The sequence below is a fragment of the Osmerus mordax genome, chromosome 16 (genome assembly GCF_038355195.1).
Source record: "Osmerus mordax isolate fOsmMor3 chromosome 16, fOsmMor3.pri, whole genome shotgun sequence".
Lineage (NCBI taxonomy): Eukaryota > Metazoa > Chordata > Actinopteri > Osmeriformes > Osmeridae > Osmerus > Osmerus mordax.
In genome coordinates this window covers 7,021,340-7,047,090 of record NC_090065.1, presented here as the reverse complement: position 1 = coordinate 7,047,090, position 25,751 = coordinate 7,021,340, and the positions used below count along the sequence as shown (strand labels likewise).

General features: G+C 48.5%; 2 protein-coding genes across 2 annotated transcripts in view; one reads left to right on the top strand and one right to left on the bottom strand.

The window, feature by feature from the left end:
- The window catches only part of LOC136958866 (receptor-type tyrosine-protein phosphatase S-like), a gene marked incomplete at its 5' end in the record, with an annotated part of 37,937 nt that extends 12,709 nt beyond the window's left edge, over window positions 1-25,228 (top strand). The window contains 31 exon segments of the mRNA XM_067252984.1: window positions 280-291; window positions 4,392-4,661; window positions 4,855-5,234; window positions 5,943-6,144; window positions 6,235-6,371; window positions 6,538-6,682; window positions 8,375-8,704; window positions 8,793-8,986; window positions 9,216-9,242; window positions 9,568-9,685; window positions 9,806-10,459; window positions 11,265-11,359; window positions 12,056-12,309; window positions 12,440-12,527; window positions 12,627-12,845; window positions 13,265-13,422; window positions 13,816-13,830; window positions 14,037-14,152; window positions 16,271-16,368; window positions 16,985-17,108; window positions 17,346-17,521; window positions 18,118-18,237; window positions 19,023-19,177; window positions 19,485-19,770; window positions 19,953-20,131; window positions 20,463-20,589; window positions 20,683-20,724; window positions 20,726-20,809; window positions 21,699-21,853; window positions 22,012-22,147; window positions 22,359-25,228. Of these exon segments, the coding sequence (XP_067109085.1) occupies window positions 280-291; window positions 4,392-4,661; window positions 4,855-5,234; window positions 5,943-6,144; window positions 6,235-6,371; window positions 6,538-6,682; window positions 8,375-8,704; window positions 8,793-8,986; window positions 9,216-9,242; window positions 9,568-9,685; window positions 9,806-10,459; window positions 11,265-11,359; window positions 12,056-12,309; window positions 12,440-12,527; window positions 12,627-12,845; window positions 13,265-13,422; window positions 13,816-13,830; window positions 14,037-14,152; window positions 16,271-16,368; window positions 16,985-17,108; window positions 17,346-17,521; window positions 18,118-18,237; window positions 19,023-19,177; window positions 19,485-19,770; window positions 19,953-20,131; window positions 20,463-20,589; window positions 20,683-20,724; window positions 20,726-20,809; window positions 21,699-21,853; window positions 22,012-22,147; window positions 22,359-22,427 (5,165 nt within the window).
- LOC136959289 (methyl-CpG-binding domain protein 3-like) overlaps window positions 24,608-25,751 on the bottom strand; it is a 165,623-nt gene continuing 164,479 nt past the window's right edge. The window contains exon 8 of the transcript XR_010878729.1: window positions 24,608-24,617. The gene's annotated coding sequence lies outside the window, so the exon portion shown is untranslated. The remainder of the gene's footprint in view (window positions 24,618-25,751) is intronic.

Here is a 25,751-nt window from a genome sequence, read left to right as displayed (position 1 = left end):
CTAGGTTTTATCTTTAAGGGGTCCTTAGAGCCAAGGTGTATGGAAGCGCGTGTGAATGTGTGTGTGTAGGTGTGTAAGTCTGTACACTGTGTGTGTGTGTGCGCGCGCATGCGTGCGTGCGTGTGTGCGTGTGTGTACACCGTGTGTGTGTTGTGTGTGTTTATGGTTTAGTGGTGTGAGGCTTTGCGCTGGCCTTTTTTATTCTCTCTGTGTTTCCCCCGTTCTCTTTCTTCCCCCTCACGTCATTGTGTTCCGCATCAACCCCCCTCCATCCCTCAGAGCTACGAGAAGGTTGGTGTGCCCTTTATTTGGTTTCCTCATGTTTTCAGAGACCCTCATTGACTGAAGTAAGCGGGAAAAACAATCAGCACTGAAAAAATATACCAACGCTGGAAAAGTTTGGAATAAACATGACCTGATATAATTAAGATGGGACATTAGGCCATGTGGTGAATAGCTAAGAGCCTGTTGTGAAGGCTAGCTGCCTTCGCTGCAGCACTGTGCATTAACTACTGCATTGTGAGGCCTTGTATGCGGACCCTTGGTATTGCATACCCCCCCCCCCTTCCCTCCCCCCTCCTCCCGTCTCCACCCGCTCCTCCAGACCAGCGTTCTCTGCATGGAACGTCCTTGTTGTCATGGAGACCCAGGAATTGGAAATTAAAAGGAGCCCATGTTTGCATGGAGGAAAAGAATGAGAGAGAGAATGAGAAAGAGAGAGAAACGCAGTGTTTGCATGCTTATACCGAATAATTTTGGATATGCACGGGGCTTTTATGCTCACATTCAATTGATTGATTTGATATCAGTGGTTGGCTTGTGCCTTGTCTTGTCTCTCCCTGTGATGTATGTGCTGCCTCGTGTCTGTGTCTGCTCGTCGGGTGTGTCTGCTCGCCATGTCCGTGTCTAGTCGTCATGTCTGTGTCTACTCGTCTGGCCCCTGCACATGTTGCACTGTGTGTTGGACGCCCTGTGGTTGTGTTTCAGAGGCCTTGCTCTGCTTCTCCATGTTCTGTGAAACCAGATGTGTCTGTGGTTCCCAACTCCCATCCACTCTGGAAATGCTATCATCATAACCACTAATTCATTTCACAAACCATAGCCATAGCAGTTAGACACTATAGTTAGACTTATCATCTTGTAAGAAATTATGTTCAGAGGAAAGAAGAGAAGCGAAAAAGGATAAATAATAACTTTCTTCCACAACACAGTAATTAGCCTCCTATGAATGCACAGCCTTTCAGAACAATCTTCTCAGGGGTAATATATTCAGTTTCTACCACTTTAATTACTCCACAGTTGCTAGTGTACAATATGTAATGGTTACCATTGAGTGGCAGTTATAATGAAAGTACAGTATATCCATCTGTAGAGTTGCAGATGGGGTGGCGTATGTGTGTGAGGCCGTTTAATGAAGGATGGGTCTTCTTGCGATGAAGAAGGATTATGTGTAAATGCCAGGCAGCCTGAGATCTACATGTGTTGCAGCTGTTATACAGTGCTCATTCTCTCTTCAAGGAGAGGAGGTGGGGGGGGGGGGGGGGGGGGGGCTTAGAATAGAGATGTTGAAGGGGTTTCAGCTAAAGACAAGGTTCAGAGAGAATTAAGTTTTCTCGGAAAGCAACGTCATTGTAGTATCTTGGATCTTGTAGTTTGGACATTTTTCCCCTCCATTTCCTCCAAAACCATGTGGAGGCTGATATTTTAGGATGCTGGTCTGTCTCGATTGCTCATGAGATCTAGAGTTCTGCATTATTTGCAGAAGCGATGTGTGCACTTCACCTGCTGCATGATACTGTAGCATGCTAGCACGTCGCACTGCATTTGTGGAGTCTGTTCTAACAACTGATTTTTGTCTCTTTTAACGTCTCTTTTCATCTTAAACTTTGGTGTCCAATTCTGGGTATCTTTTGGCAGCTTACAGTGACTGAATATGGATCACACTGTTTTGTTAAATGAGATCATGTCCACAAAAATAAAATGTTCACTTTTGCTGTGTCATTGATTTGAATTGTACTTGGTTTGGAATACAAAGAAGCAATCTCAACTATCCATCAAAAGAACACTTCAACATGGGCATGATATACAAAATAAATACAGGCAGTGTTTTTTCATTCTTTCTTTTTTCTTTATAGTTAAACTATACTTGGGTGAACTGATTGATATAACCCACTTTTTTCCCTAATAGTAAGCTCCTTATTTAAATCGTATTAAAATCAGTTCAAAAATTGACCTGAAATCTGGTTCTGTTCAGTTTAAATCCTGACAAACAGTGGAGTCTGGTCTCTCCATTTAATCTGTCCCCCGCATTTTGTTGAGTTTGGAGTCTGGTCAGTGTCTCTGCTGTCTGTCTGTCTGTCTCTCTTTTTCTTCGTCTGCCCTTCCTTGCATTCAGTCCTTCTCATACCGAGGTCTTGGTCAGTCAGTCTGTCTGTCTGTCTGTCTGTTTGTCTGTTTGTCTGTTTGTCTGTTTGTCTGTCTGTCTGGTTATACGTCTGTCTGTCTGTATTCTTCAATTGTTTTTGTCAGTCTTGGGTATTTATCTACTGTTGTCCTTCAGCATTTTAATAAAATAATGATTTTTGCACAAGAAGAGTGGGCCGAGTGTGGCAGTGTTGTTAAATAGCTTCATGTCTTTTCTTCTTCCTGGTACCTTCTTTTCTGCCCTCTTCCCTCTCCCCCTCCCCCCTCCCCCTCTTCTAACCTCCCCTCTCCTCCCCTCTGTCCCTATCCCTATCCTCTTGGTCCTCCTCTCTTAAACCTCTCTTTGCATTCTGACATTTCTCTCTGCTCCCTGGTGTGTAGGAGAAGACACAAGTGCATAAGTTTAATTAACTTAATTAATGACATGCACACACACACTTTCTCTCTGTTTCACTTCTCCCTTCTTGTCCTTCTTCCTCTTCTCCCTTTCTCATGATGTCTTGACGTTTAGCTTACCGTGTTCGATGCCTGTGTTGTACTTGCCACAACTCCAGTTCATACAGTGAATCACCATGATCCACATGTTTAGGTTTCCTATTTTCACTTTCCTACATGTTGTATCTGGGTGTGCAATGTGGCTGTTCTTCACCACATTGACTGTCATTGTCTGGAAGAGAACCGGAGCACCCTCTCTCTTTTTCTTTCTTTCTCTCTCTCTAAACCTCTACTTCTCTATCACTCCTCACTCCTTCTCTTTCTTAAGCTCTCTCTCTCTCTCTCTCTCTCTCTCTCTCTCTCTCTCTCTCCTCCAGTCCCTCTCTTCCTTCTGTCTCTCCACCCTTGTTCCTCTTGAGTCTCCCAGGCATGCAGGTGACCTATGAGTTCAGTCTCTCTGTGCATCAGTGCAGTGCTGTAGTACAGGCTGGCAGATGCAGCGTTCAGGACAACTACCACTCTCTAGCTACTGGAAGATAGATGTCACCATCTATTGATCAACTCAAATAAACCCATCTGAAAAAAGACTCCACCGTCCTCAGATAACACCACCCCAAGGCACCAAGGCACAGATCATTATCTTTTAAGTTCCCCACAGAAGTTTTTAGGTAGACATTTCTCCTCTTAAGCTGTAGCTCCAAGCAGTGCCATAGGGGACTTCAGCTGTAGATAAAATATGTATGTTTTTACTCATATCAACTTAGAAGAATTTCTTAAATTAACCATATATTACTATATTTTGCACGGTGCTGTCATAATAGACTAGTATTCGGATTAACGTTGAAATGAGAGAGAAGGAGAGCTTTTGAAAAACAAAGTGTAATATATGTCTCAGTAACAACAAAAACCCTAGGGGATTGTAGGAAGAAAAAATTGTGATTGGACTGCAGTCCTTGAAATATGAGAAACTGACTATAGGTTTCATGTGCTGGTTGAACTGTCACTCAAGAGATGATCACACACTATTATTATTTCTCTTGGCAGCTCAAATGGTTGAGCTCCCCACATGAGTAATGTGTCTTTCTGTTGTTTTCATCTGTGGTCTCCCAACTACCTCATAGTAGCTTTGACCTAACTTTGAAATATCCCTTTGTGACGATTTCTGTAAAAAAAAAAACAACAACCCTGAAGTTCATTCTCCCCTTCCTGTTACCTCTCCTTCTCTCTCTCTCTCTCTCTCTCTCTCTCTCTCTCTCTCTCTCTCTCTCTCTCTCTCTCTCTCTCTCTCTCTCTCTCTCTCTCTCTCTCTCTCTCTCTCACTCTGTTGTATCTCTATGACTCCTCTATCTTTCTCTTTTGCTCTGTCTTGTCTCTCTTCCTCTCTCCTCCCCCTCTCGCCTCTCTCTCTCTTCCCCACTTCCCCTCTATCTCTCCTCTCCCCTACCCTCTCACCTCTCCTTTCCCCCTCGCCACCCCTGCCCCGCCCTCTCTCTCCCTCTCCCCCTCTCTCCCCCTCCTCTTCCTCCTCCCAGTGCGCCGCGTGCCCCCTCGCTTCTCCATCGCCCCCGTCAGCCACGAGATCATGCCCGGCGGCAGCGTCAACATCACGTGCGTGGCGGTGGGTTCCCCCATGCCCTACGTCAAGTGGATGCTGGGAAGCGAGGACCTGACGCCCGAGGATGAGATGCCGGTAGGCCGCAACGTGCTGGAGCTGAACGGCGTGCGGGAGTCGGCTAACTACACGTGCATGGCCATGAGTAGCCTGGGCATCATCGAGGCCACCGCCCAGGTCTCCGTCAAGAGTAAGGGTTTAGGCACTGTAGTCTGGGCCCCCAACCATGACCTGGCTGTTTTTTGTCAGGGGCAAGACAGACCCGAGTCTAGGCTGAGGAACACTGTCTTCAAATCAAGTCAACTGTCATCTACAAGGAATGAATGGGTGATATTTACGCCGATCCACTCTACTCTCCCCCTCCCCCCTCCCTGTCACCCCAGCTCTGCCCAAGCCCCCCGGCACCCCCATCGTCACAGAGACCACCGCCACCAGTGTGACCATCACCTGGGACTCTGGGAACCCTGACCCCGTGTCCTATTACATCATCCAGTACCGTGCCAAGGCGCCTGACAGCAAGTACGAGACAGTGGATGGCATCACCACCACCCGCTACAGCATCGGCGGCCTGTACCCCAACACAGAGTACGAGGTGAGGGTCTCGGCCTCCAACAGCATCGGCCAAGGCCCCCCCTCCATGCTGGTGGAGGCTCGGACAGGGGAGCAAGCGCCGGCCAGCCCCCCCAGGAACGTCCAGGCTCGCATCATCTCCCAGAACAGCGTCATGGTCCGCTGGGAGGAGCCAGAGGAGCCCAATGGACAGGTGGGTCATTTACATTTACATTTAGTCATTTAGCAGACACTCTTATCCAGAGCGACTTATAGTAAGTACAGGGACATCCCCCTGAGGCAAGTAGGGTGAAGTGCCTTGCCCAAGGACACAACGTCAGTTTGCATGACCGGGAATCGAACTGGCAACCTTCGGATTACAAGCCCGATTCCCTCACCGCTCAGCCATCTGACTCATTTGCATTTGTGTTCTCATGCAGACATATTCAACACTATTCTATTTATTTAATGGAAGTGATACCAATCCTTTTATTTATGAAGCACATTTTCATACAGATATTGCAGGTCAAAGTACAGTACATGAAATCAAGATAAAAACCCAAACAAAAACAGATCAACAATACTGTAAAATGAAATTGGAAAAAAAACAGTAGTACATGCTGAAGTGATGTACTACTGTTGCATAACAATGGTGATGTATAATAAATACATGATCAGTAAAGGTGAGACAAACAAGTAGGAGGAGGTTATGATCGTACAAAATAAAGTAAATTAAGTTTACAGGCTGGTAAGTCAATAGGACTTCCCATTGCTCTTTCATGTTATAGGAGGTAATACTATAGTGGTGCATTATGATGAAGAAACCTGGCATAACAAGGATCTTTCACAAAAATGACCACAACCCTTCTATCTTTCTCCCTCCCATCCATCTTCCCCTCCCTCCCTCCGTCTCTGCCCCCAGGTGAAAGGCTACCGTGTGTACTACACCATGGACCCGTCCCAGTCCATGACGCTGTGGCACATCCACAACGTTCAGGACAGCGTGATCACCACCATCCAGAGCCTGGTGCCCTCTGAGACCTACACCATCCAGGTCCTAGCCTTCACCTCTGTGGGGGACGGGCCCTTCTCTGAGCCTGTCCATGTCAAAGTGCTTCCTGGAGGTCAGTCTGTGTGTGTGTGTGTGTGTGTGTGCGCGTGTGTTGGTCTATGTGTGTGTATGTGTATATAAATGAATGAATTGTTGCGTGCAGTGCCGGGCCAGCCAGGAAAGTTCAAGGTGGGCAAGGTGACAGACAGCAGCATCGAGCTGACATGGGAACCAGCCTACACCAAGGAGGGCATTGTCAACTATGAGCTGCTCTACAAGCCTGTCCGCCTGAGCAGCCTGGTGAGGACAGCTGCCTTCCTGTGCTCCCACCGCTGGTGGTACACCAGGGCCGGGCCAGTCCCTTCAAGAGTCATTTAGTCTCTACGTCACTTGCCTTCTCTCATGTCCGTCCTCCCTCTTTCTGCTCCCCATCTCTCTGCTGTCGCTCTCCCCTGCTGTCTCACAGGAGAAGCGGACGTTCGGGCCCAGGTCCTCGTACACCGTGGAGGGGCTGAAGGCCAACACAGAGTACTCCTTCTCACTGGCCGCCATTTCGAACAAAGGCATCGGAGCGTTCACCAACGAGCTGGTGCAGAAGACCTCTCAAGCCAGTACGTCTGTCTTTGTGTTTGACGCGCGCATGCTCACACACACACACACACACACATGCTGCAGTTTTGTTGTTCCGCAGCTCCGGATTCGCTGAGACCTGGGACGCATCGGTCGTATCTTTACCCTTCTTTCACTCCATCTTCCACACTCCCCTCCATCCCTCTTTCCACCTCTATGTTGGAGTGTGCCTTTCCTAATGCACAACAGATTTCGGTGTTTTCTGTTTCGTCTTCTTCCATTCCTCCTCTGACTGTTTTCTCCTTCACGGTTTTCTACTCTCTCGAAATGAGGGGTGGACTGAGATCGGTTACGGGTCATAATGCTCCTGATTGGTTGGCTTTGCCACTGAGCAGGTAAGTACGGTGCCCTTTCCATGTCTCCTTTCCTCGCCTCCTTCTCCTCGTCCCCATTGGCAGACGAGAGAAAGACTTTGGAAAGGATAGAAGGATGAAAGAATTCAAGGAAAGTACGCCGTGTCATGTACTGTGTTATCACAGCGGTCACAGTCAGAAATGGGTCCAAAGTACTTTACTGTACCAACCTTACAGGTGAGCCTTGTGAAAACGTTTTCATCACTGAGAAAACAACTGGAGTAGGTTCTTTTGGAACTGTAGCAACACATGCTATGTAGTGTAACACCACATAGACAGCCTCCACAGAAATTAGAACAGCACATGGAACAGATAGATTGTCAATTGCTGATTCTCTCACATTGAAGGGCCGACCGTCAAGTGTTGGCGCACAGTCAGAGCTAGCAGGTAGGGGAGGAGATAAGGAGCCCATTTCACGGAGGAGAATTCATTTCACAGTGAGTTTATGAGTGTCGGGTTATCGGCAAGCTTTGCTGCACATCTAGATTGTTCCCTGAGGCCAACAGAACACTGGTTACACAGCCCAGTGAGTACACACCAACCTATCAGCTGGGATTGATACTCTCTCACTCACTTTCTGCTTCTCTCTCCCTCTCACACACACACACTCTCACACACGTGTGGCCAGCTATAGTACTCAGGTTGTGTGTGTGCGGTGAAGTGGTGGAGGCAGTGGTTGTGGTGAGGTTTTCAGTGTGTCTATTTGTATGTTTGTCTGGCCCTCTGTAAAGTGCCTTCTTCTCAATCTCTCAATCTATTCATATTGCTCCAATTTTCTATGTTTTGTCCATCGATAAAAGCGTCTGTTTTTGTTGTTTGTGTACGTTAATGTGGTCTACAGTGATCCTGGTCCTGCTCTAATTTCGACTGTACATTCTACCCGTGCATTGTCATGGCTACCTGAAAATGCCACTGAGTATCAGTTACACTTCCTACTCACTGGACGTAATTAAGTTGTCCACTTTGAGTAAATCGATACCCCACTCTCTACATAACTTCATTATTCTCTGTACCTAACATTCTGCTACTGCATTATGGGTTCTTGGTCTTTGTTTGGTTGAGTCATGTTTGTCTTTGTCCCAGGAAGTTATTTCGTGTCAGTATTATTTCTTTTGTTCTTCGGTTCTCAGTCTTATTCTTCAGTTCTTCTTTGTTTATTGTAATTTATGTTTTTTTACCCTTCTGTCTCATCCTTGTGTTTGGTTTGGGGTTTTCTCATCCTCGATCGCTCCACACCCTATCACCGTCTCCCCGCCTCTTCCTCATCTTCTTACCAACTCCTTCCCCCTACACAACTGTTCCTTCCCTGTATCCAATCAGAGCCCTCGGCCGCACCACAGGGCGTGTCCTGTGACAGCCCCAGCTCCACCTCCCTGAGGGTAAGTTGGAAAGCGCCACCAGCGGACAACCAAAATGGCGCCGTGGCTGGGTATGACGTGCGCTACCAGAGAGTGTCAGGCTCCGGGGCTGCAGTCGGGACTGGAGGTCAGGGGGAGGAGGTGAAGGGGTTTCCCATCCCCATGGAGCAGGGGCAGGTGCTCCTGGAGGGCCTGTACAAGTGGACCTGGTACCGCATCACCATGTCCGCCTTCACCACACAAGGGACCGGACCAGACAGCCCTGCTCTACTCTGCCGCACTAGCGAGGATGGTGAGTGTGGGTGTGTGTGTGTGTTTTCATAAAAAACGATAGGCTTTGTCATGCATTTGTTCATGTGTGTGTGTGTGACGTTCCTCAGTCCCAGGTGCGGCCCCTCGGCAGGTTGAAGCTAGACCCCTCAACTCCTCTGCGCTAATGGTCACCTGGCGATCAGTGTTATCGGGGCAACGGCAAGGTCAGATCCGTGGTTACCAAGTGCACTACAGCCGCGTGGAAAGCGGCGAATCCCGGAGCCTGCCTCGAATTAAAGACCTCTTATTGGACGACTCCCAGGTGAGGTCATCCGACAGTCGTGGAGCTTCCGTTGTTAGACACACTTCTCCAAGATCCCTCACTTCCATCCCTGCCTTTAAGACATCTCCCCACGCTCAAATGTACATCATCCCCTTTGAGCCTCCCATCCGGCTGATCTTTTGACTCTTCTTTTCTCCGTCTCCCTCTCTCTCTTTCTCTCCTCTTCTCTCGGTGTGTGTCTGCCTGTGGGTCTCTCTTGTGGGTTCAGATGGAGGAGGATGACTCTGCTCAGTATGTGAGTACAGATATCTCTTCCACACATTCTTCCACTCTCACTATCGAACCCTTCCCAGGCGCCTCCAGCTGTACTGTACTTACAGGACGTTGCATAAAGACTGTTACGGAATCCTCATTAGCAAAACCGGTTTAAAAGTTCCGTATCCTCTCCCTCTGACATAACCTGCCTGACTTGCCCGGCTGAGCCTTGCTGTTCAACTGGAGCGAGAGAGAGGGAGGAAGGAAGGAAGTGATTCAGAGGGAAAGTTAGTTTATCTTCTGTCTCTGTTTTGTTTTGTGTTCTGTCTGTCTGTGTGTGTGTGTGTGTGTGTTTTACCCTGCAGGAGTTGATCGTGGGGGGGCTGAAGCCTGACACCTCCTACTTTGTGTCTGTGGCAGCATACACCACCAAGGGAGATGGAACTCACAGCAAAGCCAAGGTGGTTCAGACTCTGGGGCTGGGTAAGATGCTCTCCTTCTGTCTCAGCACTGACAACAGGCTCAATCCAAGGCCTTACTCGACTGCATCCACTGAAGATATGGGCTCAACTTGATTAGTGACGGGCTCCTCTTGTTCTCCAGTCCCAGGGCTTCCCTCTTTGTGGGTTCGTCCAGAGCCTGGTCCCTCGGTGGTGGTGCGTTGGGCTCCCCCTCCTGGCTGCTCTGGGCCCGGGGCCGGTCCTCAGGAGGCTGGAGTGGAGGTTCTGGGGTACCGGCTTGGTGTCAGGCCCCAGAACGCCACTCTGGACACCACGGTGGAGCTCAGTGCCCGGGAGAGGACGTACACGCTCACTGACATCAGGCCTGCTGTCACGTATATCTTCACCCTGGCCGCCAAGAGCCGCGCGGGCTACGGGGAGGAGGCCCGGCAGGAAGTCGAGGTGCCCGATCAACCGCCCAGTGGGTTCCCCCAGGTCTCTGATGAGGTCAATGCCACCTGCTGTTCCCTCCAGCTCTCGTGGAACCCCCCCGACCCTGCCCAAGAGAACAGTGTCATCACAGAGTACACGATCACTTACCGGGAGGTGGGGGGTACCAAGCCGCCCGCCGCCACCCCTGCTGCCGCCACCCCCGCCGCCCCCTGGCTGGTCACGGTCCCGGCTAGCGAGTCCAGCTACACTATCCTGGGCCTCAACCCCAGCACAGTCTACGAGGTACAGCTGAGAGCGCACACCAGCGCTGGCTCAGGCCCCTTCAGCCCCCCCCTGCTGAGCTCAACCCTGGCCTTCGATACAGGTAGGGCTGACCTGAGGCTTGTGGCTCTGGGGACCTAACCCCCCCCCCACACTCCCTCCCACCCCTTGTAAGCACCGGCCCGGAGGCAGATGTCAAGTCTTCAATTGAAAGAACCTCTGGCGTGTTCTAAAATGTGGACCTGACTCTAGGCCAGTTCTTAGGGGTAAGCCCTTTTGATCACAGTGCACCAGGGGTGAGAACTACAATGACCAGGGGAAAAAACCTCGCAATCCCCATTCACCTCCAAACACTTACCACTCACCACCTCCCTCATCCACCCCTCACCAACGAAGCGAAGCGACAGAATGTGCGTGGACAAAGATGTAGACAACACTGTCTACATCCCCAAAACACAGTTCTGATTCCAAACAGGACGTGTCCTGTCATGGCAGGTAAGTGTTGAGCATGGGTTCACTGACTGACTGACTGGAGACACGGTTGGTATCTAAAAGGTAGGTTTATCACATATATCTACCACCTCCTTTTGACCTGTCCAACTCTCTCTGTACCTTTGTGGATGTGTGATATGTCCTAACGACCTAACAACCCCACACTGAGCACCCTGAGGCCTAGAATGGGGCATGTCTCACTCTCTCACCGTCTGTCTGTCTGTCGCTGTCCCTGCCTCTCTCTCCACTCACCTCCGCACCTCCTCATCCTCCTAGCTAACCTTCATCTGTTCTTCTCTCCCTCCGACACTGACACGGTCTCCCTGCCTTCCTTCCTCCAGGGCTGCGAGCAGAGAGGAGGAGCCAAGGAGGAGCGTGGGATTGGCCGCTGACTCTGTTTTCTGTCTCGCTTTCAGACGTTCCCAGGAACTTCTCTGTCAATTTGGCAACCAAGACCAGCGTCCTGCTCACCTGGGAGTTCCCTGAGAGCACCTACCCCTACCGCTTCACTGTAAGTGTGTCTGTGTGGTGTGTCTGTGTGGTGTTTGTGTGTGGTGTGTATGTGTGGTGTGTCTGTGTGGTGTGTATGTGTGGTGTGTATGTGTGGTGTGTATGTGTGGTGTGTATGTGTGGTGTGTGTCTGTGTGGTGTGTCTGTGTGTGCGTCTGTGTGGTGTGTCTGTGTGGTGTGTGTCTGTGTGGTGTGTCTGTGTGGTGTGTCTGTGTGGTGTGTCTGTGTGGTGTGTGTCTGTGTGGTGTGTCTGTGTGGTGTGTCTGTGTGGTGTGTCTGTGTGGTGTGTGTCTGTGTGGTGTGTCTGTGTGGTGTGTGTCTGTGTGGTGTGTCTGTGTGGTGTGTCTGTGTGGTGTGTCTGTGTGGTGTGTCTGTGTGTGCGTCTGTGTGGTGTGTCTGTGTGGTGTGTGTCTGTGTGGTGTGTGTCTGTGTGGTGTGTGTCTGTGTGGTGTGTGTCTGTGTGGTGTGTCTGTGTGGTGTGTATCTGTGTGGTGTGTCTGTGTGGTGTGTCTGTGGTGTGTATGTGTGGTGTGTCTGTGGTGTGTCTGTGTGGTGTGTCTGTGGTGTGTCTGTGTGGTGTGTCTGTGGTGTGTCTGTGTGGTGTGTCTGTGTGGTGTGTCTGTGTGGTGTGTCTGTGTGTGCGTCTGTTCAGGATGTCATAATCCCTAACCCCACCCTGTTCCTGCCCATTGGCCAGGTGGAGTATAACGGTCAGAAGATGGAGGTCGATGCTCGTCTGAGGAAAGCGGTCATCCCCAACCTGAAGCCCGACACCAGCTACGACTTCAAGATCACCTCTCCCGAGGGCAACATGGGGGGCCTCCGTCACCGCATCCATGCCAAGACCTCTCCACCAATCACCATCCGCCGCCCAGAGGTGGACCACACCCGTGACACGGAGACCACCGTCACCATCATCTTACCCTCGCTGGAGACACGCAGCCCCGTCAAGTATGAGCTGTTAGATAGCTGCGTCTTCATGATATTCCATTTCGTCTTAAGCGCAGACACAATCGGTGATGTCATTTGGTCATCTAATAAAAGTCATTGTTTTGACTGTTGGTGCGTGCGTGTGTTTTAGGAACGTGTATGTGGTTGTGGTCCCTCTAAGAAGAGCCAGGGGTGTTATCAGACACCTGAAGAGCCCAGATGAAATGGACCTGGAGGAGGTATGAGCAGGACTGCCACGTTGCCTGCACGCACGCAGTACTCCCATCCAGCACGCGTCCCTCGAAACATCTCCGCTCTCCCTCCTCTTTTCCCCTCAGCTGCTGAAGGACATCAGCCAGCGTCAGAGGGACTCTCGGCAGCAGAAGCAGGTGGACCTGAGGAGGGCTTACATCACTGCCCGCTTCACCCCCGCCACCCTGCCCGCCTTCTTCACCCTGGGAGACCAGCTGGACTATGGAGGCTTTGAGAACCGTGCCCTCGAACCAGGACAGGAGTATGTCTTTTTCATCCTGGCAGAACTCAACGCCACCACTGGGGTACGGACAAACCAGAGCCGTGAACTGGTCATTTCTCTTCTTTTTCCTCTTAACTACTATCCTGGCTCCCTCTCTGTATCTCTCCCTCCCTCCCTCCCTCTCGTTCCCTTTATCTTATTAATCCCCTGTCTCCACCTCTCTCTAGCACTTTCTCCCTCTCTCTGTCTCTCTTCCTCTCTCTCTCTCTGTCTACACAATCTCTCACCTCATATTACAATCATTCGGGCAGAGCTGCTCAAACAATCACAGATGCGTCCGTCAAAGACAAGGGCATGAAAAAGGCAATAATATTCAATCATTTTCACTTCAGTTCCCCTCCAAGGTGTTCACTCTTTATCTCAATGACTTCTAATGCCTTATTTCTGTGTGTGTGTGTGCGTGCGTGTGTGTGTGCGTGTGGGCTTTTGTGTGTGTCGTAGAAGATGTATGTGGCCAGCCCATACACAGATCCAGTGATCGCCCCAGACTCGGACCCCCAGCCCCTGGATGCGGGGGACGGGCTCATCTGGGTGGTGGGACCCGTCCTGGCTGTGGTCTTCATCATCTGCATCGTCATCGCTATCCTCCTCTACAAGAAGTAAGTGATAAAGCAGAAGGGAGAAGGTATTTCTATTCTTTCCTATCGTCTGTTTTTTTCATTAAGTATTGCAGTGATAGGAGGATCTTAAAACACGGCCATGTCTAGCCACCTAGATGCTGAAACTTTATCTTAATGGTCAAGTCCCCGCGCTTCATTTTGCAAACTGATAAGTGTGAAAATGCAGCTGTCTCCCACCAGTTTAGCAGCAGAAGGACTGGTGTGCACCTGTGTAGCAAACAGCCCTGCCCTACCACGTTACCTCCAGCCTGTAGGTCATCAAGCTGTTGAATACAAATGCATCCTATTGATTTTTCTTTCTCTCCATCTGTCTGTTTCCTCCTTCTCCTCCTCCTCTCATTATTCCCTCCCTCGCCACTGTTTATCCGGAAGCAGCAAACCTGACAGGTGAGATTAACGAGTGAAGTTCAGTTCTAACAAAAAAAATAAAATAAGTTTTTTTTTTTACAAAGTGAAACTGTATAACTAACGGAAGCATGACACAGCATCTTCCCTCTTGATGAAAATGTATTGTGTTAAGAAGCTTTCTTTGCAGACACTTCCCCCTTCTTATTGTTTTTTCAACCTCTTCCCTGTCCTTCTTGGATGCCAAGCAGTAAGAGGAAGGACTCCGAGCCGGGCACCAAGAGTCTTCTGGGTAATGCTGAGATGATGGCACACCATCCCACGGACCCTGTCGAGATGAGACGCATCAACTTCCAAACCCCTGGTAGGTACTGTTGATAGATGCACACACACACAAACGCACACACAAATTGGGGGACAGAGTATAATGGTGAAGACCAAAGCTGCCTTACTTCCTCAATGTCAAACCCTGGATGTACGGATGAGGACGCCATGGTCTTCCTGACAGACTTACTTTCCACATCGAAATCTCCATCCCGATTAAAATGGCCGCCGTCCAGGTAGTACAGTCACTGCTGAGTCATCATGGCTTAGTCATCACAGAGCAACAGCTCTCTTCCCAAAACCTGTAGTTGTCTCTGTCCACCCACACTCCACAACGCCGCCAGGTTACCGTGCCAGACCAGACGGAAGCAGGTGGACATTCAGAAATGATCAAATCGGTTTGACCTATCGTTCTCCATTGAGTGACAAAACAAATTTAAGAGTGCATTTGGTTCTGTTAGAGAGCTGTGCTAAACAAGCACAGTACTTTCCTTTTTTCTCTGCTGAGCTTGGTACTTCCTGTTCCCCCTGAGATGGGCAGATAACGAGGAGCCACTCCGCCTCCCTACCGGCTGTGAGCCTTAGCACCACAGCTGCTCAGGCACTAACACCAGCTAGTGATCTGCTTCCTGTGTCCCACCGTGTTACACAGAAATGCTTCCTCAAGGCAAAAGAACTCTGTATAGAATGTGTGGGAAATTCTAGTTCTATTTCTGTGGTGCTTTGGCAAGGTAATTGGTTTGGTTCCCGTATGTAGAGCCATGCTATTAGGTACTGCAAGAGACAGCAGCTGCCCTGAAATCCTACCAATGTGTTCACCAGCCAGGTATTTGGCTGTTGGTTAAATTAACTGAATGTGGAACCATTAGAGCTACTGTAATGGATGTTCATTTGGCAATTTAATATCATCATCTTTTGTCAATACTGTTCTGAGGCAATAAAACCTTGAAGCTCTATCTTGTCCCACGCATCCTCCCACGAGGCTTTCTCTCTAGATGCCTGGAAACTAGCTGAATGGATACAATCTGTCTTAGACAGAAGACCGAACAGAACTCGAAACTGTCTCTATTTCTCAATTTTTCTTTCCCGTTTACTCTCCCTCCCTCCCTCCCTCCCTCCCTCCCTCCCTCCCTCCCTCCCTCCCTCCCTCCCTCTCTCTCTCTCTCTCTCTCTCTCTCTCTCTCTCTCTCTCTCTCTCCCTCCCTCCCTCCCTCCCTCCCTCCCTCTCTCTCTCTCTCTCTCCCTCCCTCCCTCCCTCCCTCCCTCTCTCTCTCTCTCTCTCTCTCTCACTCCCTCTCTCTCTCTCTCTCTCTCTCTCTCTCTCTGCCATAGAATGCGACAGGACGATTCTAAGAGTGTTGTAGATTCCACAGATAGACACCATGCTGGGATTGAATTAGCACCAACACAAGCCCATGCATGTCAGCATCTCTGACGTCTCACACAGAAGAATAGTGCCTTGAACATTCATGTCTTTTAATTCCAGAATAATAATGGTTTGAAAAGCTGTTCATGCCATTTTACACACTCCATGGAGAATAGGTTCTGGTTTTGGTAATAAATGGATTATGGTGATATGGGATTGCATGGATAATGCTGTTTTCTAGAGATTGCACGGTACACCTACATTGTACTGGGGATAACACTCCTTATCCACCTCCTGCTGTGTGGGAGGTGTGTGTGTGTGATGTAATTAGTGTTCTGTCTGTGGTTGTTTTCTCTGAGTCATCGCTCCCCTGATCGCTGAGAAAAGCTATTCCACATCAAAGGAAAAACGAATCGCCCCACTTTGTCCCTTACACGCATCAAAATTGATTTTCCACGGCTGCACTGCATACTGCAAACATCAAACAGTTTACTGCTGTAATTGCTTTTTTTTGTTCAACTGACCTTTAAGGTGTGTGCTTCATGTTATACACTCATACATTCCTATTCATACATTTATATGAGGTGTACAGGTTAGCAAGATAAATCGGTGTCACCTCACAGAATACAGGATGCTATGATTGTCATGTTACAGTAAACGGAGAGTCTTCCTGGGTAGTTCACACACACAGCACCTTCCTCTCCTCGTTGGTGCTGAGCAGATAAACAGTGCCATCTGCGTCCTAGTCCCCTGAGCTGTGTGCTTGAACCCTGTGCTGCCCTGCGTCCTCAGGGATGCTGAGCCACCCGCCCCTCCCCATCACGGAGCTGGCCGAACACACGGAGCTGCTCAAGGCCAACGACAACCTGCGTCTGTCTCAGGAGTACGAGGTGAGCCAGCTGGAGCACCAAGGACTTGGAATGGATTTACTCTCCAGGACCAAGGACTTGACCAATGTCTGCACCACAATACAGCAGCTAGGAGTCTTAACAGTGCATACTGTACAGCAGCTAGGAGTCTTAACAGTGCATACTGTACAGCAGCTAGGAGTCTTAACAGTGCATACTGTACAGCAGCTAGGAGTCTTAACAGTGCATACTATACAGCAGCTAGGAGTCTTAACAGTGCATACTGTACAGCAGCTAGGAGTCTTAACAGTGCATACTGTACAGCAGCTAGGAGTCTTAACAGTGCATACTGTACAGCAGCTAGGAGTCTTAACAGTGCATACTGTACAGCAGCTAGGAGTCTTAACAGTGCATACTGTATAACAGCTAGGACTCTTAACAGTGAAAACTGTACAGCGGCTAGTTTTATCAAGTATTGTAGATAATGAATGAATAGGCATCATTCTATACTGTAAAAAAGATACCATGGTTTTTGCGCACTGTTATTGGGTGATAGTATAAAGTACAGAATCCCTCATGGCCATGTCTTCCTTGTCTGCTCTGACTGTGTCCAACCACTGGGTCTCCTCCTTGTCTGGTCCCTGTCCTTTCTGTCCAGTCCATCGACCCGGGGCAGCAGTTCACCTGGGAACACTCCAACCTGGAGGTCAACAAGCCCAAGAACCGCTACGCCAACGTCATCGCCTACGACCACACCCGGGTCATCCTGGCGCCCATAGAAGGTACTCTCCCCCACACCCCTCTGCTGCTCACCCCCCCACACTGTACGTCATGTATAAAAAAAATGCTGCAAAAAAAAATGACTATGTAAATGTATGGATGTATGTCCTCTCACATTGAATCGAACAACAGTGTTTTCTTTCATCGAGTAAACTACCAAGAGGCAAACAAAGGCAGGTTTGTCAGGGGAGCGGCGATGTAAATATTGTGGTTGACCAGATGGTTGCTGTGTTCGCTAGGCATCCTGGGGAGCGACTACATCAACGCCAACTACATCGACGGCTACAGGAAGCAGAACGCCTACATCGCCACGCAGGGCCCCCTGGCCGAGACCTTCGGAGACTTCTGGAGGATGGTGTGGGAGCAGCGGGCCGCATCCGTGGTCATGATGACCCGCCTGGAGGAGAAGTCACGGGTGAGGGGATGCAAATGTTTATTTGTCCGTGACAATGGAACCAAAGGCCTGCATACACAAATGCAAACATCCCTACCTGAATTTTCAGGCAGACTCTGGCTAATGCAAAGTCATTTAGATTTAGCTTTGAATTGGGTTTCATCCACGCAGCCCTCTTCACTCATCTACTCCCAGCTCATCTCGTGGCACTGGGGCATCGCCATCCATCAGGGTAGTGTTTCCATGACAACAGGTCATCCACTGCTGTCGTCAGCTCATTGCAGTAGGGCATATCATCTAGGACACTGTCATTGATTAAGGGCTGTCCAGACTGGCGGGTCATTGGGTCATTTGCATCCACTTCAGGGCTCGTTGTTGGGCCCTGCCGTCCTCGTCAGGGTGCAGTGGAGAGGAGTGTCACCCACTGAATGTCACCAATCTGTCTCCTCACTGACCCTGTCCAGTCAATGACAAACACACAGCAGCTACAACGTTTCAGTGGTGGGCAGAGCGAATATGTCCAAAAGATTTAAACTCAATGAGCCTTCCTACTGATGACGATGATGATGACGATGATGATGATGATGATGACGATGATGTTAACGTCCCACCTGCAGATCAAGTGTGACCAGTACTGGCCGAGCCGCGGGACTGAGACATACGGCATGACTCAGGTCACTCTGCTGGACACCATGGAGCTGGCCACCTTCTGTGTTCGCACGTTTTCTCTACACAAGGTGTGCTCACACACACACTCAACTACAGTCGGAAGAGACGTTGTCTTCTGTTTGTTTGTTTTTCAAACCGTGTCTCTCTTCAGCTCTTCTCTCTTTGTCTTTGCCCCTTTTTCTTCTTTCTTTCATTCCCCAAATCCGTCTCCTCCTCGATTTAAATGTCCCCTGTCTGGCATCTGTCATGCCCCAACAGAACCGTACGCCTTTCAATCCACTTATAATGCAGAAATAATTAGAACAGACGTGAATTCAAATCTCAACTGTCACTCTCGAGTTGGAACAAGATTGAGGCTAAAAGACTGCAGTTAATCGAGTGTCGTAGAGCGAGGCTTCTGTGTGTTGTGCCAGGGTTGTATCTCATTTAGAATACACAGCAGGTCTCGCTGTCCCACATACTGAGAAAGTAGGGCAGGAGCATGCTTTTAACTGCCAGGAAGCTCTCGTAAATATCAACCTGCCGAAAAAAGAAAATGCTGTCAACAAAAACCGGTGACTATTCAAGGGCAAGCACAGAAGTACTGGTGTCTGAAAACAACCTCATGTCTGTCAACATGTTTGTCACTAGATCAGTTCTATCTAATTAGGTGACAAAGGAAACTGATTCACTGACTCATTTATAGATGATGTAAAAACAAGAAATCCTTAATACCTGTAATCCCCTCCTCTCTCAGCATTTTACCTGTGGAATAGACCTTATGTCCATCACGCTAAATGGTGGTTACCACTGTGTGTCCTTTAACAATGGGAATGATTAGGAGTGTAATTCTCTGCGTGTCCTATTGTTTCAGAGTGGCAGTAGTGAGCGGAGGGAGGTGAGACAGTTCCAGTTCACAGCCTGGCCCGACCACGGGGTGCCTGAGTACCCCACCCCCTTCCTGGCCTTCCTGCGCAGGGTCAAGGCCTGCAACCCCCCAGACGCTGGACCCATTATCGCCCACTGCAGGTTGGTAATCACACTTACACATACATACATACAGTCCTTATATTTACATTTAGTCATTTAGCAGACGCTCTTTTCCAGAGCGACTTACAGTAAGTACAGGGACATTCTCCCCAAGGCAAGTAGGTTGAAGTGCCTTGCCCAAGGACACAACATAATTTCGCACGGCCAGGAATCGAACCGGCAACCTTCTGATTAATAGCCCGATTCCCTAACCGCTTAGCCACCTGACATACATGCGTATACACACTTACATATGCCTACAATTTCCCCCCCTCCCTTTCCAATCCCCTCTCTCTCTCTCTTCCAGTGCGGGGGTGGGCCGCACCGGCTGTTTCATCGTCATCGACGCCATGCTGGAGCGAATCAGACACGAGCGCACCGCCGACATCTACGGTCACGTGACCCTGATGAGGTCGCAGCGCAACTACATGGTGCAGACGGAGGACCAGTACAGCTTCATCCACGAGGCCCTGCTGGAGGCCGTGGCCTGCGGGAACACGGAGGTGGCCGCCAGGAGCCTGTACTCGTACATGCAGAAGCTGGGCCAGGTGGAGACCGGGGAGCACGTCACCGGCATGGAGCTCGAGTTCAAGGTGGAGATGATTTCACCTCCATGTTTTCACCTGGGATCCACATGTCAATGACAGATTAGGCTGATGTAGAACCTGCAACATAGCCTCGATCCATCAGGATAGATAATGTATTCAGCGTGACTGTCTCTTTCTAGAACATTCAACGAAAACAATGGTTAACTCTTTCTTCCTGTTCTTAACAGCGTTTGGCCAACACCAAGGCCCACACGTCCCGCTTTGTAACGGCCAACCTGCCCAGCAACAAATTTAAAAACCGACTAGTCAACATCATGCCCTATGAGACCACTCGTGTCTGTCTCCAGCCAATCAGAGGCCTGGAGGGGTCCGATTATGTCAACGCCAGCTACATAGATGGATACAGGTACGGAGCGTTATCTTGAACGTCAGGAGATGGTGAATGGACCAGATAGGAGTTTCAATTCAGTGCTCTTACCTGTCAAATCTGGTCACATTCTGTCACACAGTGGTTATGAGAGCTTCACATGACACACATTGTCCTTGTGATGACATCTTGTCCTCTGGGCTCAAGTGATAGGGTCAAAAATACTCTACTACAGCCATCATCTCCCATCACAGTCATCAGATACACAGAGTCCAATTTAACTTGCTTCGATGTGTGTGTATGTGTGTGTGTTTGTGTGCATGTGTGTGTGTGTGTGTGCGTGTGTGTGTGTGTGCTTGTGTGTGTGTAGGCAGCAGAGGGGATACATTGCCACCCAGGGCCCCCTGGCTGAGACCACAGAGGACTTCTGGAGGATGCTGTGGGAACACAACTCTACTATTGTAGTCATGCTGACCAAACTGAGAGAGATGGGACGGGTAAGAGAACAGACACTGTCACACAACACACACACACAGACACACACATACATATTCCTAGTTGTAACCTCCTGTGTGTGTTCCTCCCTACAGGAGAAGTGTCACCAGTACTGGCCTGCTGAGCGCTCAGCCCGGGTACCAGTACTTTGTGGTGGACCCCATGGCTGAGTACAACATGCCCCAGTACATCCTACGAGAGTTCAAAGTCACAGACGCCAGGGTGAGTGTGTGTGGTGTGGTGTGTGTAGTGTGGTGTGTGTGCGTGCTTGTGTGTGTGTGTGTGTGTGTGTGCGTGTGTCCCCTTGGTGGTTTATTTCATATTGTATTCAGTAACTGTAACATCAGACTCTCTGACATTTCCTCTCTATTCCCTATCCATCAAGAGGTGTGAGGCGACTCGTAGAAATGAGCGTGTTCCATCGATCAGCTGTGTGTGTGTGTGTACCTGTGTGTGTGTGTGTGTGTGTGTGCGCTGTAGCAAGTTGGCCCTATCGACCTGCCATAGATTACTCCAGTCAAGCATGTTCTCGCTTGACGCCTGGCCTGTGTGCGTGTGTATGTGTGTTTGTAAATTTGTGTGTGTGCGCGCGTGTGTCCGTCGTAGATTACTCCTGTTAAGCCTGTCCTGTGCTGAAGGCCCATTGACAGATGCTGTATTGATCTCCATTAGAGAGGAGTCAAACAGGCTGGGAAGAGACATGATGGAACAGCAGACAGAGAAGAGCACAATGGTGGTCAGACAGACAGAGAGACAAGCAAGCGATCAGAAAAGCAGGAAGGCAGGCAGGCAGGCAGGCAGACGGATGGATAGACAGACCGACAGGCAGAGAAGCAGACAAACTGGCGACAGGCAGGAACCACAGACAGACCAAACATTGTTTTGCTTTTGTAACAAAGATTGAACAAAGATTCTCAATTTCGTTGTACTTGTGCAATGACAAATAAAGATATTCTATTCTATTGTTGATTCAGGTTACACATATTGATACATGGATTGACAATAGGACAGACATGACTGAGTGTTATACTGTATAAAGTGCTCCTTCATTCAGACTGGTCTTCTATTTGCTCCTTCTATAATGTTGCTCTCTGTCTCCTTCTCTCCTCAGGATGGCCAATCACGAACGGTGCGTCAATTCCAGTTCACCGATTGGCCAGAGCAGGGTGTGCCCAAGTCTGGGGAGGGCTTTATTGACTTTATAGGCCAAGTGCACAAAACTAAAGAACAGTTTGGCCAGGACGGACCTATCAGTGTTCACTGCAGGTAAGAGTTCGCTGCGGGTGTGCCTGCCTTACTATTACTTACTACCGCCGAGCATTTCAGTAAGGTCATAGCTGATGATTCCGTGTGGATGTGGGAACATGTGTTTTTGTATGTGTCTGTTTCTGTATGTGTGCGCTTGGACACCCGTGTGTGTTCAGTGCTGGTGTGGGGCGGAGCGGCGTGTTCATCACCCTGAGCATCGTGCTGGAGAGGATGCGCTACGAGGGAGCCGTAGACATCTTCCAGACGGTCAAGATGCTGCGGACACAGCGACCTGCTATGGTCCAGACTGAGGTGTGTGGTTGGGGCCTGGAAATTCACTCCAGCTTTGATGACATCATGTCTTGTCACGTGACAAAGTCCTCCTTAAACTGTTTCCCCACCCAAAGGACTCCATGTTTTAGTGTCGATAATTCAACTATTGCGTGAACCGGCCATGTTCTCGATGACTGTCGTGCCAGAGGATAATGGTTCCTCCTGTGTTCTCTGTGTTCTCCCTCCTCAGGACGAGTACCAGTTCTGCTATCAGGCTGCTCTGGAGTACCTGGGCAGCTTCGACCACTATGCAACATAAAGAGAGGGGGGGCCATCCCTCCATCTTTCTGCTCTGAGGTCCACAAACAAAGAGTCAATGAGAGAGAGAGGGACAGAGAAAGAGAGAGGAGGAGAGAGAGAGAGAGAGAGAGAGAGAGAGAGAGAGAGAGAGAGAGAGAGAGAGAGAGAGAGAGAGAGAGAGAGAGAGAGAGAGAGAGACACAAGCAGACTGCGGAAAACAACCTGATGGTGAACCCTTCTCAACAGGAGGGGGAAAGTTTCCAACAACAATGAATTATACAACGACTACAAGACAAGCAACAACAAAACCAGAACAGATCTATGTCATCAAACACCTAGCTGCTCTTTCAGAAGCTGTCCTGGAGAGACTCTCTGGGTGTGGGAGACTATTCATGTGTAACCCTGCATATTCTTACCTCAGTGTTCCAGTGTGAAGGAAGTATAATACCTGTGTGTGTCGTGGTGGTCAGCTATCTCCAGTACCAACCTGTGAACCATATAAACTGCTTCAGAACAGGAAATATTGATATATGTTGTAACAAAGGACACTAAAAAGCCTGGATATTTGCTGCACCCTACTCGGGATTTTTATTGTGATCTTTCTATCTGGTTTGGTGTACTAGGGGGTGAACGTAATGGTGACCGTGTCATGTGTCTGTGAGTGTGGCTCAGTGCTGTGCTCAGATGCCTGTCTGACACAGCTAGTCCAGAGCATGGTATGGACTGACCAGGTGGGACCAGAGCTAGGGACTGGGGACCGGTTGGAGCAGCTCCCGATTGGACGCTGGTTACCCGACCCACAGTGCCAAGACAAGCTGTCCCGGGGGCAGATGGGAGATAGAGTTCAAAACAGGAGAGATCGGGTGTAACATCCTGCATACATGGACTGCGAGCCCTGAGCAGAAGCTGCCTTTAGGCACTGATCTACAATCAGCCAGGCTCTTCAATCAAGCCTCTTACCATTTGAGGGAGAAAAGACCATGCTGATTTGGCGATCAGTGACTCTGGGCAGCTTCATTCTGTGATGAGGAATGGTGTCGAGAGTCAGTGATCAATCAGCCCAGCTTGTTTGTTACAGCTCTGTCCTCATTCCTCTATTTTATTTCAAACCATGTTTGTCAAGAAATGCATCAATATTCATTGTGTGTGTTGGAGCCATATGTAACATGGAGGACTTAAGAAAAATCTCGAAAGGTTCTCACAGTTGCCAGATTTTCAGTAAGATGACTGTAAACATGACTTGTTAATTCTACTCATTGTTCTCCATGTCAATGCCTTACATTGATTTGGATGTTCCTCTCTTTGCTGCTTTACTGCTAGCATTAGTATCATGTGTCCCTATGCTGATCTAGCACTGTGTCACATTGTAGCCCAGGGGATGTTGCCATCCTGGACAGATCTGGGATCAGCTTGGCCTTTTTTCCTCCTAAGGTGATGTATCAATTCTGATGTAAGGTCAAGCTGACTTGAGATCAGTGTTCGGGGGCAGCATGGCCTCACTCTCTTAGCTAATCTACTTGAATTCTGCGATTCACAGCAACATCCCCCCTCCTGTGGGGCGCAAGTATGCTCAGTGTCTGCAGACGCTCTGACAGGTGGACTTTGGAGGTCACAGTACTCCAGTCCTGCCCCAGGCTGAACTCCACCACCACCACCCTTCTCTCCCTGCTCTCTGCCAAGTTTCTGCCAGGTTCTACTCCCTGTCCATTGTCTCACTGTACAGAATATTTTAGATGACACCTCTTAATCTTCTCCCTACAGTCTTCTCCCGCGTGCCTCAAAAGTACCTCGACACCAACCCACCCCTCTCTCTCCTGATTCGATGTGTAATCATAGCCAGACTCTCCCCTTCAATGTGTTGTGATTTGAAGAGCACACTTTGGTTTCATTGTACCTGAACTCTTGACTTTCCACTCGTTTTGTACATAGAGCATCTTTCATGGAATTCTTCACAGTACATGCGCCTGAGCACAAGATATAATGTGAGGTTGGAAGTGGTGTAGTTCTTATTATATTAAAAAAAGAGCCTTATTGTTATTATTCACCTGTTAAGTTAAATTATTTATTTGAAATGCTTTTTTAATATTTATTATTATATTTTGTTACTGTTAATACTTTTAACTTTTTTTGTTTCATTTACTTACTGTTTTATTTGGGATTTTACCGAATATAACCAATGAGATGTTGTTTACTTGGCAAGCCAACATTACTGTATGATATCGTCAATGTTTTTTTAATGGTAATTTTTGGTGCTTTTTTATTTGCTTTAGTATACTGAATGCACTCTGCGTGGAGTGATATTTGATACTGATGTCCTACTAGTTAGAGACTTAGAGCCAGACATAGTTTCAGTTGAAAGTGTTCCCTTCTTACTCCCCCTCTGTTATAGCAAGAGTGGAATAATCCAACGTGCTAATATGAGTTTGGGGGCATTCAGAAGAAATTAGACATATAGAGCAGAATAGTTGGAAGTATGCTGAGCTGTATTCAGTACACAGTAACTTAGTAAAGTCTCAACAAACATAGTGGACAACAATAGTATGTGGTAGCATGTGTATTTGTACAGAAACTGCCACACTGCAACAAGGTTTGTCTTTAAATTTAATATTGACCTGATATGATCCTGATTAAATGTCTTGATGATGGATTATACTCCTTGACAAAACATTACGATCAATTTGTGATGAAAATGAAAAGACACAGTAAATCAAGTGAGGGCCAGTCCCAGGACCTCGTCATATACCCTGTTCTTCTGTACCTGTTATTTCTGTTGTTATCTCATGGCTGTAGATATTGTATGTTGACTTTGTATTAAAAGCTGATGGATGATTGAAAATACAGTTAAATGAACCATTTGAATCCTGTGTAAATTATTACATCTCTTCAGATCAGATGTCTCGGGTCAGGGGCAGAGGAAATCCAGAGAGAATAATGAAAACTAAGTCAATTAAACAGTCTGACTTGGATAGCGATAAGGTACCAGCTTGTTGGGAGGGCGAGAGGAGGGTGCCACTATCTAGAGATGGCCACCATGGAGAATGCATCACTGTGTGAAGGAAGTCTTTTATATCCACTAGGTGGAGCCATAGTTGCTAACCTGCTACACCATACATCATTCACAGAAACACTCACCTCACAAAAAAATTTTTTTTCTTAAAACGTTGGAAGGTGGCATGCCAATTAGCTTTCTTGAGAATATAGTTGTGGATGAAAAACACTTGTTCGTCATCATGATGTACACCGTACAAGTCCATAGACAAAGAATGTCACAACCTGTATGTCTGGCCTGATCACTATTACTGTAAAATAGATTTGAATCATGATGTACACCGTACAAGTCCAT